This window comes from Catharus ustulatus, chromosome 3 (assembly GCF_009819885.2).
Source record: "Catharus ustulatus isolate bCatUst1 chromosome 3, bCatUst1.pri.v2, whole genome shotgun sequence".
In the NCBI taxonomy this organism is placed as follows: domain Eukaryota; kingdom Metazoa; phylum Chordata; class Aves; order Passeriformes; family Turdidae; genus Catharus; species Catharus ustulatus.
In genome coordinates this window covers 61,141,771-61,159,327 of record NC_046223.1, presented here as the reverse complement: position 1 = coordinate 61,159,327, position 17,557 = coordinate 61,141,771, and the positions used below count along the sequence as shown (strand labels likewise).

The 17,557-nt window shown below is 41.9% G+C and overlaps 1 protein-coding gene across 1 annotated transcript in view; it reads right to left on the bottom strand.

The window, feature by feature from the left end:
- MOXD1 (monooxygenase DBH like 1) overlaps positions 1-17,253 on the bottom strand; it is a 50,146-nt gene extending 32,893 nt beyond the window's left edge. Inside the window, exons 1-4 of the mRNA XM_033056550.2 lie at positions 16,853-17,253; positions 4,917-5,063; positions 2,407-2,574; positions 1,960-2,043 (exon numbers count right to left, since the gene is read on the bottom strand). Coding sequence (XP_032912441.1) covers positions 1,960-2,043; positions 2,407-2,574; positions 4,917-5,063; positions 16,853-17,143 — 690 coding nt within the window. The 5' untranslated portion in view covers positions 17,144-17,253. The remainder of the gene's footprint in view (positions 1-1,959; positions 2,044-2,406; positions 2,575-4,916; positions 5,064-16,852) is intronic.
- Between the last annotated feature and the right edge of the window lie 304 nt (positions 17,254-17,557).

The following is a 17,557-nucleotide window of genomic DNA, read 5'->3' as shown; positions in this document are numbered from 1 at the left end:
GGAATCCAGAATCAACATCTATGTAAGTATTTAACTAACCCAGACAGTTTGGTCAGGCCAAAGAGCTCATCCGCCCTCCTCTTTGTGAAACTCAAGCTCTGTTTGCACAGCTAATATCTTCCCCAGTAGCCATAAGCCCCATCCTTTGTGTATCAGTAGGCTTTAGGAAATGTTTAATCAGTTTGCAAGAGCACATAGATACAATTCCACAACAACCCTCTATAAGGCATCTAAAAACATCACTTACAGGAAAATGTAAGCTGTGCCCCTGAAAAGAAAGGCTAAGGAAGTGCTCCTATTTAAATCTACTCTCTTTCTTAGATTTTTTGCCCTTTAAAAATTTTTAAGCAACAATATGAAATTTTCTTGCTTTTCTGAAGATGGAAAATCTCTGAGGATTCTACTCTAATTTTTAACTTTATAAAAAATACACTGATTTGAAAATACGATTTCTAAAACTTTGATATTCTTTATATATTATTGTAAAAATAAAGAATATAAAATTATTCTGAAAAATCAGCCAGTGCATTTCTGAGCTAAAATCTTGTTTTAGCTACAACCAACCACTGTTTTTTAGAGACTGAACAACTGTATGTGCAGTCATGGAAAGCATTTAGAAAATAATTTCAGAAATTATACATAATGAATACTTCTAGGGAAGTTTTTAGCAGAACAGCAAGTACCTACAGCTTCCACCAAATTTAACATGGAAAACTCGATTCTGACACTACCATTTTGGAAGTCTCTCACTTGAAAGCAGAAAACCAAGGATCTTGACATACATATTGTAACACAAGCAAATTCTCCATTTCATATATTGAAAGTAGCTGTGACAAATTTCAAATGTGATTAAAGATCAAGCACCTGAAGGCAGCAATTTGGGCCTTGCAGTTGTTCATTCTGATAAAGTGGAGAAACAATATTTCAGAGTAATTATAGGTATTTACCATACAGACATTGAGATCATATGTTAAAACTCTCTGAATTAATTAAAAATTCCAGTGTTACTGAATGCACTGAAGAAATGTGACTGATAATAGTAACAAAAAAATAAGAAGAAATAGAATTCTACACTTAATGTGTTTCTGGATTCAAAGAAAGATGAAAATGAAGGCCAGAATTATCTTCACTGTGCTATCTTCAGCATATTAGAAAAATAAGAATTTGGGTTTTTTATAGGGTCTTCAGTATATTGCTTTTAGGGAGGAATGTGAGAACCATCTTTTCCTCAGAACTCTTAAGCTTTCAATTTAAAACAGAAAAAAAAGTTATAAAATGTCTTATAAGAAAACATGTTAATGCATGTGAGTTTTCAAATCATCTAGGATCCTGCTGAGCCTTGTGTGAATGTTTATTCACACATTCTCATTATTTTTAAAATAAACTACAATGTTCATATCTTTTCTAAATAATAATATTTAGGTTTTAAACTGTTGATAGTACTGGTGTGTGTTCTTACGTGATGTAACCTGGCTCTTTGTTTGTCATCACAAGAAAGGTGACTGATATCAAATAAGAACCTGACCCTTTATTTGAACAAACATCACAATTTAATTATTTTTTAATTTAAAATTACTGTCTGTTAAAAGAAAATTATTAAAATCCTATATAAAAGTAGAAACTTGATGTAACATGCTTTTAGACAATTTTACTTCATCCTTGCCAGAAATTTTTACAGACAGAAATAATTTTCAACCTCATTTTCTTAAGGGAGAGAGGATGAAGGAGAAAAAAACTGCAAGAGAGGGTCTGTCACTATGCATGCCAGTTGTCAGGGCCCACCTGAGCCTGGTTCTGGGCACACATACATAAACATTTGATCCATATTTGTGAATAAAGAAAAGAGGGCTTGTTTTCCCTCCAGTAAGAAGTGAAAAAAAACTTCAAAAGTGCAAGAACTGATTTGAAGTGTAATTGTTATCTAAATTCCTCTAAATTTTCAGAGTCTGAATCACTCACCTTTGTCACGTGATGCTTTTCATGTTGCACAGGAATCTTAAACATTTGGCACCAATATGTTGTGTCCTTGTCTGGTACAGGCACCTGTCTTAATAAAAAGGGCAAGAACACTATCATAGAAGTACTATGTACTCTCATAAAATCACAGAATAGTTTGGGCTGGAAAGGACCTTAGAGATTGTCCAGTTCCAATCCCTTGCTTTGGGCAGGGACACCTTCCACTAGACCAGGTTGCTCAAAGCCCCATCCCTTGAAAACTTCCAGGGATGAGGCATCCACAGCTTCTCTGGGCAGCACGTTCCAATGCCCCATCAATCGCATAGTGAGAAATTCCTTCCTTATATTTAATCTGTACATTGAAATCACACTACCAGTTGTGTGAGTCCAAGACTTTGGCTACCACCTCATTGCCATCTCCACAGACACCCACAACATGGAGTAACTTACGTCTTTGTTTGTCAAGTCAAAGTATGGCAAAGAGGCAGACGAGACTTCCTCTCTCTCGGGGTTCAGCAAACGCAGACTCTTTGTACCACGATTAGAGCCGTGGTAATTCTGACCTGCTTCTCCCATATCTTTGTGGTGGTAAGCCCATATTACCCGCACTGTGCTCTCCTGAAAACACAAAGTAAAATGTCCACAAGGGATAGGAGCAACATCTCCCTCACACAGTTCCGGTAATTTCTACAATAGTTGTGACATGGGTGTATTTAAACTGTGATAATGTATTCCAGAGAAACAGCCATCTACCTACACAATTTGGCCTTTGAAATAAATAATGTTTTATACTCGATGGGTTAATTAGAAATACACAGAAATTAAATAGTTCTCTAATAGATTCCTTCCCTAAAGTTGTGAACTAAAATCATATCTTCAAATGAACAGACTCATAAAGAAGTAACCAACCCAATGCATTACATTTTCCCAGAGATGTTACTTATTTGATCAGCAACCAGAATGTTCCTCCCCACCAAAAAAACCCAAGAAACCATTTTCCAGGCTCAGGTCTGTGAAGATGTGAATACCTTCAGTGAACTGCTATCCTTAGATACTATGGACAATTAACATTCAATTACAGAACAGATTTACGCCTTAAAAATCAATCTACAGCCACTGCACAGATCAGTTCTCTGTAAACCATTCTCATATTACCCTTGTAATGACCCTTGAGAGAAAGTGCTATAATAAATCCTGAAGTGTCTCAAAATGCTAAATTATACTGAGAATTTGGAGCGGGTGTGCAAACCAGAGATCCATTGACTGCCTGGAAAACTGGTGGTTTATACAGGTGGGGTTTGCTTCCTGCATTTTCAGCCTTTCATGTTGCTATGATTGCATATATTGTAAAAACACAGAAAATGAATATAGTGGTTTACTGCTATAGCAATGCTTCCAAAAGAAGTAGTAAACAAGCCAAAGCATAGAAAGCCTTGCAAATGTCTCTAATCTGTCATTTCTAATATTGAAGTCATCAGCTTCATATACTTTAAAGTTACACTTAGGAAATAGCACAGCAATCCCTACGGCAACAGAAGAATTTACCATGAAAATTATTTTACCATGGAAAATTTTACCATTAGATTTTTCGACTTTCAATTTTTAATAAAGAAATAAAACAAACAGACCCTTTAAGTAGATCTTCTCCATTTTTTTTTTTTAATCTGTTTCAAAGATCAATTACAAGTTGGTGCAGAATCTTAAAAGCATTTCTCAATTTGGCCTCTCTTGAATGGTTATAACAGTGGCATATAGCACTTGATGGCCCAGTGGTATCTACTTCAATCCTGTGTACACTTGTTAGAAACTACAGAAAATAATGCATTAAAGTAGAAGAACAAAGAAAGCTGAGATTTAAACATAGTACAGTAATTTCACGAATACAAGCCGCACCAATTTGACCAAAAGTTTGGTGGAAACCCGGAAGTGCAGCTAATATTCGAGGGCGGCTAACACATGAACAAAATTCTAAAATCTGCCAACACGGAAGTGAGCCCGCGGCAGCCCCAAGCCAAGCTGGAGCCCGGCCGGCCCCGGCAGAGGTGGGAAAGCCTGGCAGAGGCGGGGCCTGCAGTGTGGGGGTGGGCGGCTGAGCCTGAGCCAGCAGGGCGGGGCAGGGGGGCGGCAGAGCCGGGTCAGTAGGGCGGGGGAGCCCGGGAGAACTGGGGCTAGCAGTGCAGGGGAGCGTGGCAGAAGCAGGAAGGCCGGCGGGTGGGGCTGCCTGGCAGCGGGGGAAGCCCAGCAGAATCGGGGCCAGCAGCGTGGGGGAGCCCGGCAGTGCGGGGGCCTGCAGTGCCGGCCAGGGTGAGCAAACGCGGTGGCGGTGCAGACGGGAGGGGGTGGCCGGCGAGCCTGGCGGCGGCGGCAGCCCTGCCGGCCGGGCAAGCTAACATGGCGCGGGGCGGCCGGCGTGCCTGGCAGCGGCGGCAGCGGCTGGCCCGCTGGCAGGGTGAGTAAACACAGCAACGAGGCGGTGCTGATGGGAGAGGGGGGCCAGTGAGCCCGGTGGCGGCTGCAGCATCACCCGGCCGGCCCCGTCGGCAACCATGAGCGGGCCGAGCCTTCCTGGCCCCGCCCCGAGCCAGTAAAGCCCACTATGCCGCGATCCTGTTACTAATTGGCCAATTTGTGAAAGCTGCGCACGGATTCTCGCTACGAACGAAAGTGCGGCTAATATTCGGGGTGCGGCTTATCTATTGACAAAGACAGCAACATTGTCGAGGCACCAGAAGTGCGGCTTATACTCTGTGTGGCTTGTATTCGTGAAACTACTGTAGTTTAATAAAACTAGCACAAGTGTTTTACATGATTAATTTGAGCAAACAGATATATTGGAAAGTGAATTTCTGTAATTCTGTCCTTTCATTAAAAAAATATTTTAATTACCAGCTTAATAACCACATATGCATTTATCCTTTATTAATTACTTCATCTGTCTGCATACAGTCAGAGACTCTTACCGTTATGCTCTTGTCATTTGTGTCACAAGTGTGCAGCTCTCTGCTGAAAGCCAGTATTGTATGTGTACTGTTTTCCATGGCATATTCCAGATGGTAATCCTGTTGAGGGTCCTTTTTTAGAACTCTATTTTCATCTGTAAAATAGTCCTATTATAAAAGAAAGGTGGCCCATTATTAAAATCTAATATTAAAGATGGAACTCTGTCGGGTATTTTTTTTCAAAACGTGTAAAATTCTGCAGTCGGTGTTGAATCAAACAATAAATTGGAGGTGGCACTGAACTATTTTTTATACAAAATCTCCAAGAAAGCAATAATCCTTCTTGATAAACAGCTTAAAGAATGCCTTAAGTAATTTTAGCAATATGCTGCCTGTATGTAACTGCAGAAATAAAGGCTGGACCCAGCAGCCAAGAAGCTTTATTCATCATAACTGGGATGTCATGAACTCCAGGAGAAATTACAGAAAGAATGAAATTCACTTAATATTTGAATCAACAATAGTGTCGCTCTTTTTTTCCACAACTTTTCCTACGTTTTTTCTTTCCCACAAAAAACAAACCTCTTGAATGAACATTGGCTGGAACCAGAAACCCTACGGCTTAACTAGCACGAAAAGTGCTCATTTCGTACAAAAGCTGCTGGGATTAGGTTGAGCTTTTGGAAGGGGCAAGGGAGCTGTTTGTAAGAAAGATGCTTCCCATCCGGGGTTCTGCAGAGGCATGGCACAAAGGAGCAGCAAGGCAGCAATGTCAGGTCATTGACCTCCTCACCCCGGATTCCTGCAGCCCCGTGCAGCTGGGACCCTCCCTCCCTCTCCTCCCACCCTGGCCACCAAGGAAGGGCTGGCCACTGCCTCAGATGCATCTCCTCTGGTTACCCTCCTTTGAGTTTTAGGCTGTTTCTGCCTGGTTTGGGGTGGGGAACCAATGTATTTCTCGTGCCAAACAGGCTACTGGCAGACACCAATAATTGTGTGGTGTCTTTGCAAAATAATGCAGCCCTGTCTGATCCTGGCAGGCATTTAGTTTTTTGTAGCTGTTCGGACTTCTGTTCACTTTTGGAGAGACTTCCAGCTTTTTCCTTTCATTAAGGCTGAGGTGACCAAACTGGAAAGTTATACCCAAGTATTTTGATACCAGTAAAAAATAACTGAAACTTCATTAACTCACTAAAGAGTCATTTAGGAGCTGTAATCTTAAATTTAATTCCACCCTAGAAATCTGTGTGTGGGCAAGACACCAGAGAGTTCTTTTCCTGTCACCACTTCTTACAAATACAAATGATTAAGTACATACATGAGAGAATAGGCAAATGGAAAAAAAATTACTAAAAAGAGCAAAATACAGGCCTGGGACCTGAAAGAAAGTGAACTGATGAGTTGTATTTGCTTAGAGAAATAACTTGGATTTGTTGTTTTCCAGACAGAAATAATAAGAGTTGTTTTGTGTTGGTTCTTTGAAGGCAGATACTTTGCAGGATCAAAACACTTTAGCCCTGCATCAGAACTTGGAAGGAGGCAGTGTATTGCCTATACACATTACTGCTCCAAAAACACTCTTTGGAATCTCTGCTTTCATCTTTAAGTTAGTGAGCATTTGTCTGGACAAGGAATGTGAACATCAGTTTTTATTGAAGTGTGATATCTTCGCTTAAATGTCACCTTAAATTGGAGGAAGACATTCTTAGTGAATGCACCCATGCTTTGAAATACTGGGGAATACAAATTCAAGAGCAGCTTTTGCTCATGTGAACAGACTCAAAGTCTCTGCCTGAAACCAGTGTGAAGGCAAGCTGAGAAACCTGAGGAAAAGGTGTGCAAACTCAAGTGTTTTGTAGTGAACTTCGTCATTTCGTCACTGGTCTACAGGACACAGCTCTCACCAGAAAAAAAACCCATGTGATATAGTCCTGATTTCCATGAGTCTTAAGTAAGGATGCAAAAATAATGCAAAGAAGTTCTGTAGTTAAGGTATAAGCTCAGATACACCTTGATAATGTGGTTATGAGTGTAATTATCTCAGCCCCTTGGATGACAGTCACAGACAGGTGGAAGCTCTGGCTCACCACGAGGGGCTCATTTGGTGGCTGCTGGGGAATGCTTTGGGGAGGTGGCCCCAAAGCCAGGCCCCAGAGAGGACCAGGCTGCTTCCCATGGGATGAGAGCTGTAGTGGGTGCTCACACTGCTATCTGCTCAGGCACTGGCTGTCCACCCCTGCTGCCAAAAATGGACAGAACCTTGCTGATTTCAGTGATTTCAACTGAAATTATTTTGTGGCTAGATATACCTAATGCTATTTTTTACTTCCTTTGTTGAAAACTATCCAGATGTTTGTCATAAAAATAAAATCAAATAATGTCACACAAAAAAACCACACAAAAAACCTCACCAAAACAAAACCAAAAAAAACCCCAAAAAAATAGCAAAACCAAAAAACCCTGAACAACTCAAAATTTGATTGCTCAACTTCTCACATGAAAGTGGTTTGTTTTCCAGTTTTAAAACAAAACAATGCCACATTGTCCAGGAACCATATGAATCTCTCTCTGTTCTCACAGAGGGTTTAAATTCATACTATGTAGACTTTGTTCAATTTACCCATCAGAGCTTAAAAGTCTTTAAGATCTGTTTGTGTACAAAACAGAATGAAAGAAAGGTTTTCAAAAATGATGCCACAGTGATAATCTGTGATGCCACATCTTTTTCAGCCACAATTTGGAAAAATCTCCAATCTGAAAAAGTAAAAAAAATGTTAGATATATCTATGTAGGTATATGTGTGTACCTTTATACATATTCTATGCTTCCCTTCAGAGTAGAAAATTTAAAATAAAGTCCTGCTGCCAAAAATCTGCAAAATGCAATCAAAACCATCACATTTGGACTGCCTACACGCCCCTCTTTTGTCTAGTCAAAGGAGAAAGCTGTATATCTCTGAAGACCTTTGAAAAGTGGCTGTACAGAGAATGGATATACCAGAAGCCAGAGAGGGTAAGATGGGCATTTGGGCTTCAGCTAAACAAATGAAATATAAATTTGATTGGAAACTCTCTCAAGTCTAGACTACAGTAACACAGAGCTCAGCCAAAATCACGAGTTTCACTTATTTAATTCTGTGAAGAAATGAGTGGGATGTTTTAATCCACAGCACTATAGTGCTTTGATATCTATCACAGATAGTTCTAAAATGGGCTTTGTACTGGAACATTTTATTCTTCTCAACAAGCAGGAAAAGGTTCTAACATGGTACAGTCTTTTTTTTTACACAGATCTGGTTTTGCTACCCCCACACAGCTAGAAAACCTGTGTCTTTTGCAGATTATACTGATATAAGTTCCCCGAATTTCATGGAGTCCCAACAGATCTACAATAATTGTCAAGTCCTGAAAACTGAATTTCTGAAACACTCACGGGTGTGGATAAATCCACAATATGGATTTATGTACTGATTCAGTACTTGCATTCTCCAGCTCCTTATACACACAAAAAACTATACATAATATGTTTAATGAAGAGAATTTTTTCAAATTACACATCAGCTATACAGAAGTATAAGAATTAGTTAAAGAGAAGGGTGAAGTTACTGTATTTTTCTAATATTCTTTGGTTATTTAAAGACTCAGTGTTTTAAAAAGCTTCAGAAGTGTTGGTCATGCTACATGATAACAAAGATGTCTATTTCAGGGTTTACTTATGTGAATTGTTTACATGCAAAAGATTTAAATTTTTTGTACTCCCTTTCATAATATTGCATAAAATGGCATATTGAACTCTGGACTAAGTTGTGCAATCCATCAAACAATTATCTTCTTCCTCACATTACCTAAAAGTTGAAAAAACATATGGAAAATGAAAAATCTTCCTGACATTACAAGATATTTTATGCTCTTTTCCAGATGTGAGGCAGATCATGTTATGCTGTTTTTCAGATACCATTAGCCTCTCTCCTTCTTTAAAAAATATTTTGTGGTATATATGGTTTCTGATTTCTGTTCCACAAACAGTCAGGGAGAGTAATTTCTTAAGGATGTAAAAAGACGCTGGTTTCTCCTTCGAGAATGCAAGCACAGCTGCAGAGGGAAGCCTGACCCCAAAAGCCCTACCAGCTGTCATCACAGACTGAAACAGGTGTTTATGGCACTCCCCCCCCAGATCTTTACAATGTACAAGATTGTTTTGTTTATGATATTCATTTCCCGTCCTAAATTATATATATCACCTTTCAACCTCAGTGAGAACAAAATCATTCTCAGATTGTGGCCCCATCCAGCAATCCCCAATCCATCCTTGTGGACTCAGCTTGTGAGAAACTCAGCCACCCCAATTTATGTGTGCTGCCCTTCACAATCTGGGCCATCACGGCTGTTCCAGCAGCAGTCTAACACTTAAAAGTGAAAAAAGGGACAGGTCAGGAATGGGAAACGACAGGAAAACAAGCTGTGTTTCAACTTGTCCTCACTGATGTTCTGTAGCCAACCCATGGAGTTTGAAACATCCTGGTTTAGAGCAAATTTTCCAAAGAGGTCCCTCTAGAAAGCAGAATGAGTGGACCCTCCCTCAGCTGGTTTGGGAAAAGATTTATTTCAAGAAAAGTGGAAAAAACCTGATTATTTAATAAGCAAAGTATTCACAAGCATAAAAAATGAATAATATTGAAAATAAAACTTCTCACTGTTCAGAAGTGATGGCAAATTCAGAAAATCCCTGTCATGGGCTGTAGCTTGACTCGCTCAGTCTCTTACCAGTCTCTGCTGGAAAATGCCACATCCTGGCACAGGTGGCCACAGGTGAGAACTCCCAGGGTTTTCAGTCCAGAGCAGAGCAGAACTGATCAGCTCCAAGAAAAAGAAAAGACACAGTCCGGGGAACTTCTCTGCCTCAGCTAGCTAAAACCTAACTAAAAGCAAAGGAGAGCTCTCTCCTGCTGTCCATGCTGCAGACAGCACAGTCCGTGAGCAGGAATGCTGAAGCTCTCATCTATGTGTTTTTGAATACAGCCACCTCAGACAATCCACTGCTTCTCCTTCTTCTCCTCTTCACTCTCAGATCTAGTTTTAAAGGTGCAGAACTTAATATCCAGCTTGTATCCCCAAACAGAATTGGGGATACAAGCATCATAAAGTCACCCTAGGACAATCGCCAAATTACCAAGCTGATGCCAATGACCTCGACCAAAGAGAAGCTTTGCAAAAAGGATCATGAAGCTGTAACAAAGATGAAAGTTGGTGGAGGAGAGGATTTATCTTAGTATAAATAGGGTGGATAAACTGCTACGGTAAGGAAAAGAACTGAATAAAACATTTGTTTGAAATAAGCACCAAGTTATGCCTTTCTGGGTTTCCAAAAAATAACTGTGGTTAACATTTCTCTTTTTTTATTGTTGCATTCAATTTAAATGGAATCCTGCTGCTCAAGGTTCCAGTACACACTAGATGTTACCACCTAAAAGAAGCTGGTTTTACACTGTATTTGGTAAGAACCAAACAGAGCATGAGTTTACAAATAAGCAAACCAAACTGTTCTGCAACCTCAAATAAATTTCAGCCTGAGTTTCAGGGAAAGATCTTACTATGCTTTTATACTGGGGAAAAGCTGAGCCCACTCACAGCACCCTAACACAAAGCATTTGTGTGCTGTATAAGAACACCTTGAGAGCATTCCAGTTGACTGAACCAATCTTGAGAGTGGCTGCAAATGAAAAAATAACTGTACAAAGTGTACAGCAACAGCAATCAAGAAGTTGCAGTAAGTTCCTAAAGTGACTGGGATCAGTAAGTTCACAGCTACTGTCCCATGAGCAGTCTGTTTATAATTACTAGTTTAACAGAGGGTGGGGGCAAGTTGCATTGGTTTTTTGTTTGCTTCTGGTTGTTTGGGTGGATGGGGTTTTGGGGGGTTAGGAGGGCTGGGGTTTTTTTGTTTTGCTTTTTCACTTACACATCAGATTAGCATGAGGTGATTCAGTCCTTGGTAGGAAGCCTGGATCTTGCTCACACAGGCAGTTTTATGAAGCTGGACACAATTTCTGGTACAACTCCAATCAAACTGGCTGTCATACACTAGAGTGTAGTTATTTACTTCAGGTGCACTACTAACTCTCTCAAGGACAGAAAATTTTTATTTCTAACAAATAATTGTGTATGTGTCTGTACTTTAAAGGCAGACATACACATATACACAGAGACGCGCATTTCCATTTGTGTCTTTACAGAAACAGACAATGCCTGTACATGTGTGTGTACATGTTCATGTATTTTCTTTGCAAAAGGGGGGCTTATATTTTTTATACATGAAACACAATTATTTACTTAGAAATATGCCTTTTCTCATTCAGACTGGGTCACTTGAGTACACTTCTGTGTATTTCTCATATCCAGTTAAATGGTACCCAGGGTGGCCTACAGCTGGCAGTAGCATCCCTTTGTTTCTGTGACATTCCTGAGAAGTAAAACATATCACTTTCTCTGCATACAAATGAAAACACTGAAGTGTGAAGACCTGTCTAACTTAGCACAAGAAGGTGTAAGAGGCACTAGTGGCTAGAGGATGAAATACAACATTGCATATTGACATGGATAATTTGACATTGTGGTGGAGTCCCAAGGCACTATACAGGTCTTTACATAAAGAATAAATGTTAATTTTAGAGTTTATATTCCAGTTATATCAGAAGATATAAAGCTAGATTAAAGGCTGTCCTAGCACAAAGAAACTAGACAAAACATGTAGCAAAGTGTTTTAAGGGAAAGAAAATCAGTAAGGAGGAGATACTATGTGATATGATCTTAGAACCACACTTTATCACAAGGAACATTCCTCACACAGGAGCCACATTTATCCAGTACAAGTTTTCTGGGTTTAATTACTTTAATTACTTCAATTATGAGGAAGATTAAAAACACTGAGGGGATTTTCAAGCACAACAATTAGGCATACTTGTTCCCAAAATTTCTGGATCTGCCATAGAAAATCTCCCTTCTTCTCTTTCCTGCTTCTGTGACACTTGTTTGTATTGGGAATTAAATCATGCCCCACATTATTTTAAGCCTTTGTATTGTTCACAGTGGCTAAAACTCCATATTTCTGGGGACTTGTGAGAAAATTTCATTTTCTTGGTGTTTCCAAAATCCAAAGGAGAGCAAAAATTACAACAAAGATAAAAAACAAAAAACAAACAAACATAAAAAAACCAAAAAGAAAAACTATCCCAACCAAACTCTTGAAAACAGTCCCCTGAAGGCCTGCAAATTACAAGCTTCAGAATTCTTCTCATCTTTTGTTCACCAGCTGTTGCTTCCTTGTCCTATTGTACCTCTCAAAGAGAACTACAAAGCACCCAGCCAGTGGAGATGTACACTGGAGTGTCTCTTTATGCCCCACATTGAAGCCAAGAGGGAGACATTAGTCATCTGGAGATTCTGCCCCAATGCCCAAAGGCATGAAATACCTCCAACAAAACACCGACTGAGATATGTCAGTGTGGCACTCGCTTCGCATCTCTCTTGGTGCCTTTCAAGTTGTTTTCTAAACACTTCTTTTGTTGCTGTTGGCATGAGTGCACTTAAAAGCGGCATATCGTTAAGCACTGAAAATGCTCACTGTTTTCTGTCCTTTAAAATCTCTTCCAAGTACTTCCCTGTGAGCAATTAAGCTAACTCTATGGGATACATTTGATAACAGATATTCTTTAGTTTGGGTGACAGTTAACAAGCAAGGCTCTAATGAATAATAAAGTGCTTTTTAGTGACACACAGTCCCTATTCACCCTGAGTAGGGACTATTTTTGTGCAAGTTCAACAGAAGATTCTAACAATGCAACCCTCTTGTATAACTTGCACAAAATAGGCATTCATCAAGGAGGATTACTCTCCCCAAAATGGGGCTCTCAGCAGCTACGTGCTGTGGGTGGGGATGCACAATTCCAGACAGGGGTGGAGACCAAGGAAAAGGCATGGGTCTAGCAAGAAAATGCATGCTGTGTCAATTCATAAGCACAAAAGACATGCATTAGGGAAAAAAAAAAGAAAAAAGGAAAAAAAGAAGAGAAGGGGGGGGAAAGGAAATAATGAAAAAAACTAGATGCAAAATCTAAGGCTGCCCCAAGATCTTGTATGAAGAGTAACACATGCTGCAAATGAGCATGGAAATATTTCAAGGTAACATTTTGCTAAGAATGAACTCTCCTAAGTCCAACTCCTCCCTATAGAGACAAAGGCAGCTCCCAGCTTTCCAAGACCGACCCCCATTGGTATCTTCTTGTTCTCAAAAACGCTCAGCCTAATGCCACACAATCTGCTGCTCTGACACCCCAGGCTCTCAGTAATGTGTGAGAACAGCCTGCTCACTGATCTCCTTTTTCGCCTTCTGCTCCGTGGAGGTGCCTCCATCGTGACAAAACACTAAGTAACTGCATGTATGTATACATATATCCATGCTATGTCCTCTGCATCCTCCCAAAATATGTTTATCAACATTTCAATATCAAACTTCTGAAATGTTAGGACAGTGAATGCATAATTTCCTGGTCGTTCCAATGCTCTTCAAAAAACTGCTCTGGTACACCATGAAGGTTTGTTCTTCTTTACGTGACATCATAACCCTTTTCATCCGGATATATTTAGACAAAATTAAGCCACAGACTTCCAAATTGTTTTAACCTTTCCTTATGTCAGACACCCTTTCAGATTAAATACAGCTCAAACATAGAAAAGCAAATCAAAACAAACAGCTCATTCTACCCAAGTTCGGGATACACTGAAAAGTGAGAAAATAAAACCCAGCACTAGATATCCAGGACTCTGAGTCACCAGGTTTTTTCAAGGCAAACACCGCCTGCTGATGGTGGGAATAGCATTTACTTGTTCTGAGAGGATGAGGAAAAAATGCCACAGGAAACATTTTCTCTCTTTTATTTGAAAACTATCTGGCAGTTTTCCTCTACCCCAGTACATGGATCTTCCACAGACAGGAGAAGTACGTGCTTTTACCCCAACTGGCAGCTGTAGTCTAACTATATTTATATGTTTATTCCCAGAAGAGGTCTCTTACCTCTGAGAACACTTTCTATTTTTAAAAAAGGAGAGAGAATTTGGGGGATGGGGAAAGGTAAAATTGACCCAAGGGACTAGCAATTTCAATGCCCACTTGAAAGGCTATAAAGGTGTTTCAGAACATCAGAACATCAGGCCACTAACAAGCATCTCAAAACTTTCAAAGAAACCAAAAAATGACCCCTCTAAGAGTTTAGACCACGATGCACATTTTCCAACTGATGGTCATGGAATAAAAACATATTTCTAAAACCAAAAAGAAAAGTAAGTTCATTCATTATAGGGTGTACATATTTCACGGAGTGCAGCTAGGCATAAAACCACATACTTTCAAGGGTGCTATCTATGAAAAAATCTTTTTCAGTAGTAAATAATCTAAATTATGGCGATATATACTTAACACAGAATGTCTTTTTAAAATATTAACTGAATTTGTTTGTCCAGTTAAGGGGAAAAATGGTATTATTGAAACAACATCCTAGAACAATTTGCTCATTTTCTAGCAATCCCTGCTGCCTGACCAGAAAAAGCCTCTGGACAAATTTTGTTTATCATCTTTGTTTCTGGCCGTTCCTTGTTAGTGCAAGGAAAAATTTTAACTGAGCAACTTTCAAAAACCTCAGTTCAATTTAGAAAGAAACCATGCTACTAGAACTGAAGAGGGAATGTGGATGAAGCAAGCCTCAAGTGGCAAGCAAGCATAACAAAAGTATTTCTTCTGAAACAAACCTACTCAAAAGTGCAACAAAATAACTCATAGCTCTTCGCATAAAAAATTATGTGCTCCATTAGCATTTCAGGAAAAATATCAGTAGGTTTGTATCAGCACGCATTTGCTACAGTCCTTTTCTACTTGTAACAGAATGTTGGTGCATAAAACCTGTGGAAGAATGGAGTTAGTACGGGGCCATTTTTAAGGATGTTGAAAACCTGTGAAGGGTGCTGAAAAGAGCCATGAAAGTGCTTTGAGTGCTGGGGGAAATGTCCTGTGATGCTAAAGAGCTAAATCTATTTATTTGACAAAAAAAAGAAAATTGAGGAGTGACTTGATTGCCTGGATTGCAGCATATAAATAACTTTATGAAGGTGGTATGCAGGGGGAGTAGAGATTTTTATATAGTAGAGAAAATACATAAGCTGAAAGCTAAACCAAGACAAACTAATCCTGGCAATCAGGAACAGCAGACTTGTTATTGCCACAATCAAGGGAAGTGATGGATCCTCCACCACTGGATGCCTTTACACTAGGTTCGGATGCCTTTGACAAAGATTTGCTTTACCCTAGCAGGATCTATGAGCTAACCAGGAAAAAAGCTTCGGTTTCTCTTAATGGTTAGTAGGTGTGTCTTTGTGTCTTCTGAATTGCAAAGCCTTTCAGAAAGCTTTTCATTCTGTGAGTGTAGACCTCACTACTCAACGAGCAGCCTAGAGTGGTTTTTTTTACTATTATTAATCTCTTGTTTATGCTTCAAGCAAAATTATCTTCATTTTGAAATATAGAGAAAGCAATATTCTGAAAATCACTGGTCTGAACTTAAGGAAGACAAATACTTGTCTAAACTTCATACAGAAATCTAATGGGGTGAAGAAAAAGTAAAAGAAATTTTTTTAAGGAAATTATATATACTAAAAGCTCAATTCTTCTGGAAAAGTTTTGATTTTATAAAACCTTGACAAATAGTAGGGAGATAATATTATGTATTTGGTTTTCTTATGGTGAACTGTTAATAGAAAATCCATATTCTTAAGGAAAAACCTCTTAAAATTTAAGCAGCAGCTTCAAATATCAACTAGCTCTAACACAATGGAGGAAAGACAGATGACTTCTCCTAGACCATACTCTAACAACCTCTCTGCTTAAACTGCATCTGAGTTATTATTCAAGCAGCTGGGGGTTACAACATGTCTTTCCAGACCTGATTCCCCTTTTAGCCATCCCTGGCACTAGCTGACCTTGCTCCCCCGACCCCAGAGCAACTCCTGCCTGCTGGATCTCAGGTTGATGAGAAGGGACCAAAGGTGTGGGTCCCCTCTCCTCTCATAGCTCCTACTCCACCAGCCACCAGTGCCTCTAGGGGGGATGGCTCTCTGTCAGCACCAGCAAGGTCTCTGTTCCACACCCCTGTCCCAGATGTAACCCGGACAATACTTAGACTACTAGAGAAACATCCCAAGAAAGCTATGCCAATAGAGTTGGGCACCTCTGAGGTTGCTTTACCAGACCAAGGACATGTACCAGGAGTCCTCCCGGTGGTTACTCTGCAAGTCCTTTCCAACATCTGGTCAAAACATTTCGAGGTGAGGAGGAACACCAAGAACAGGAGCAGCGCCAGCTGTGCGCCAGCAGAAGGGGACGCCAGTAGGCTTGGAAGCTGGTGGGAAGTTGCCACTGGGATTAGAAAGAGCAAGTTCATGTGGCACCAGGACGGCCAAGCTCCGCCAGCTGCTGGCAGGGTGAGGGGAAAGGTGCCACACCTCCCTGGGAGAGACTCTGCCCTCCCACCCCTCTCCTCTGCGGGGTCTAGGCTCAGCCGGCAGGCAGGAGAGAGTGCCCAAAAGAGAGAGAATAGGGACTCCTACCTCTTCTGCATAGGGAGGAAAGAAACCCGACACCTTTAACGAAATCCATGCAGAAGTTTAGAGGGAAGGTTGGCAGAGAGCGGATCGAAAAGAAGTATCTACTCCAGAGGATAGGAACGCAGAAGAATAGGGATAACCCGAAGGGTGGGAGGAAGAAGTAAAGAGGTACAAAGATGCAGGGCAAGAAGGCTGCAGAAGAAACGTGGGGCAGGGAATGAAGGGCGTCCGAGAGGGGGACAGCGGGGGAAAGGTGCGCGGACAAAGACGACCGGGGTCGGCGGTCGAGAGGAAGGAGCAGGGCCTTACCTGCAGGTAGGGCTGGCCCCCCTCCACGCCCCCCACCACGATGTCGGCGGAGGCCATGCCGCCGCTGGCCGAGAGCCCGAAGCCCACGTAGCCGCGGGTGCGCACCTCCAGGCGGAGGGCGAGGGCGCTGCCGCGGCGGCCCCAGCGCAGGCGGTACGCGCCCGCGCCGTCCAGCACCGCGCTGTGCGGGTAGCTCCGCAGCGCCGGACCGGCACCGGCACCGGCACCGGCACCGGCACAGGCACACAGGAGCCCGCCCAGCACCAGCGCCCAGGGGCGCAGCAGCCGCATCCTCTCCGCGCACCGCCTGCCGCCTGCGCGTCCCGGCGTGTGCCCGGGCGCGGTGTGCGTGTGCGGGGGATGTGGGGATGTGTGTCTGTGTCTGTGTGTCTGTGCGTGCGTGTGTGTGTGTGTGGGGGGAAGGGGGGCCGGTGCCCCGGTCACCCCGCCCCCGCTGCGGGCGGCTCCGCGCCGGCCCCGTCGGGGCAGCGCTCCCTCGCAGCGCTTTGTTCGCTCCCGCCCCGGCCCGGCGCTGGCGGCCGCCCCCGCTCCCTGCGCCGCCGTCGGGGCCGGGCCGGGCCCGCAGCACCTGCCGGGCGCTCCCGGGGGCCGCTCGCCGAGATGCGCGGAGCGGAGCTCGCCTTAGCGACCCCAAATCCTCCTCCTCACCGGGGAAGGCGGTGGACGAGAGACCTCCCCGCCCCC